The 2208-nt window shown below is 64.4% G+C and overlaps 1 protein-coding gene across 1 annotated transcript in view; it reads left to right on the top strand.

Moving 5' to 3' along the window:
• VAX1 (ventral anterior homeobox 1) overlaps positions 1 to 2208 on the top strand; it is a 4876-nt gene that overhangs the window by 2378 nt on the left and 290 nt on the right. Inside the window, exons 2-3 of the mRNA XM_026067057.1 lie at positions 874 to 977; positions 1989 to 2180. Of these exons, the coding sequence (XP_025922842.1) occupies positions 874 to 977; positions 1989 to 2180 (296 nt within the window). The remainder of the gene's footprint in view (positions 1 to 873; positions 978 to 1988; positions 2181 to 2208) is intronic.

Genomic DNA, 2208 nt, shown 5'->3' with positions numbered 1-2208 from the left:
GGCCCCGCCGAGGCGTAAAGGCGGGGGCAGCCCCCCCGGCCCGGCCCGGCCCTCTCCCCGGCGCGCAGAACCCCAAGGCTGGGCCGCCCCTGCGCGCCCCTTGCGCGCAAACACGCAGGCTCCGGGCGCTGGCCGCCAGCGGCGCAGGCCAGCAGGCGAGGCGCGGGCTGCCTCCGAGGGTGCCCACGCGTGACACGCAAGGGGGCCGGCAGCCCTGTGCTGGAGCTCGGGGGGATGCCGGGCTGACACAGCCCGGCGGGCGCGCTGATCGCAGACGTTAGAAAATAGGTGTAACTAGAGGGCAGCCGGGGAGGGGGAGCCCCGTGGAGGGGAGCTGTCGTAGGAAGGAGGGATCCCCGGAGCAGCAGGGGGACGCTAGGGCCGCTGTGTGGCCAGGGCCTTGCCCCGGCACCACTGCCCTTGCTCTCGCCGTGAGCGCGCCGTGCCCGAGCCGCGGACACGCGTGTCCCCGCGCACAGCCCGAGGCGAGCCTCTCTCGCGGCCGCGAGTGTCTGCACACCCGCCCGGCCCTTGCACACCGCAGGGCGGCCCCGCAAGGTCCGTGGGGAGTCTGGCCACGAAGCCAAACCCTCCCGGGCTGGCCCGGCTGCTCGCCACGGTCAGTCCTCGGGGAACCGCCCCGGCCCCGCCGGGAGTCCTGCGGCCCGGGCTGCGCTCCCGCTCCGCGGGGTGCCCCGCCGTCCGCGGAGCCGCATTGTTACAGAGGGGGACAGCGAGGAGGGGAACCAGCAGCGAGTGGAAAATAGCTGCCAAACCCCGGGGGGTTTAGCTGCCCTCCCCTAAGGGCCGCTGAGTCAGAGACACTTCGTCTGATCTCCGTTTTCTGCGTACTGTTGGGCGCAATAAATCAAGGAATGGGACTGAAGTTTCGGCCGTATTTCGAGTCCGGGTCGTATTTTCGAGGGGGAGAATCGCCGGTCTGTCCTGCAGTGGAGAATATCCGCAGTGAGGGGACAGTCAGACGTATTAAAACTGTGTGAAAGTGCAGGGAAGCATCTAAAAAGAACAAACTTCTAAAAGTCGGTTTGATATTTCTGCAAAATATCATAGAACAATAAATTCCCCTGACAAGCTAATTAGCTTTTTTATTTCCCCTGCCGGATATGAATGATAAGTTCAATAGCTCGTAGGTTACAGAAACCGCGATGAGTTTTTTTGTTTTGTTTTGTTTTGTTTTGGGGGGGGTAGAGTTTGGGGTTTTGGGGGTTTTGTTTTTTTGTTTGTTTTTTATGTTGAGGACTGTTTAAACGGTTTTTAAGGGGAGAGAGACTGTCCAGGCCAGGAGATCTGGAAAGAAGCGCAGAGCTGTTATTAGACCCAGGAAGTGCAACCTGACCTAAGCGAGAAGCAGCCCGGATGGGCAGCGTGTGGGGGTCCCTCCGAGCGAGCTGCCCGGCCCCGGGCGAACGGGGGCGGCTGCTGCGGCGGGCCTGGGGCTGCGCGGTCCCCAGCCTGCGGTACTGCCACGGGCATGCCACCGACTTCACCCTTAGCTGGCTTAGAATAAAACGATAGAGAAAGGGCCATATTCGGCTCCCCGGAAGCCACTGACATAAAATAAAATTAGACGAAGTAAAATGGAATAAGCAACAGTAAGACAGAATAAGATAACATGAGCTAAGGGCTTCCAAATTCCCCTTTGCTACCCCTACGGGGGGCACCCCAAAGGGAGGAGCAGACAGGCCATGGGGAGTCGCTTTGTGCGTTTTTAAAATCCTCCCTGCTAAGAAGTGCCTCACGGCTGCCCGGCTGAAGTCCTTCTCTCCCTCTCCCCCGGGCTTCCCCTCAGCCCCCACCCGCCCCCGACTGCGCGCCCCACGGCGGAGCGCCCCTGCCCGGCGAGCTGCCGCCCGCCGCGGGGCCGCGCAGGGCCGGGCAGGGCCGGGCAGGTCACGGGGGCCCAGGGCATCTGTCGGGGGGGCTGTCCCTCCCTGCCCGCTGACCCTGCCTCTCTCCCCGGCCTGCAGGTAAAGGTCTGGTTCCAGAACCGGCGCACCAAGCAGAAAAAGGACCAGGGCAAGGACTCCGAGCTGCGCTCGGTGGTGTCCGAGACCGCCGCCACCTGCAGCGTCCTGCGGCTCCTGGAGCAAGGCCGGCTGCTCTCCCCGCCGGGGCTGCCCGGCCTCCTGCCGCCCTGCGCCACCGGCGCCCTGGGCTCGGCCCTGCGCGGGCCCAGCCTGGCCCCGG

This window comes from Apteryx rowi, unplaced genomic scaffold, assembly GCF_003343035.1.
Source record: "Apteryx rowi isolate R43461 unplaced genomic scaffold, aptRow1 scaffold_253, whole genome shotgun sequence".
Taxonomy (NCBI): Eukaryota; Metazoa; Chordata; class Aves; order Apterygiformes; family Apterygidae; genus Apteryx; species Apteryx rowi.
This window is presented reverse-complemented; position numbering and strand designations above follow the sequence as displayed.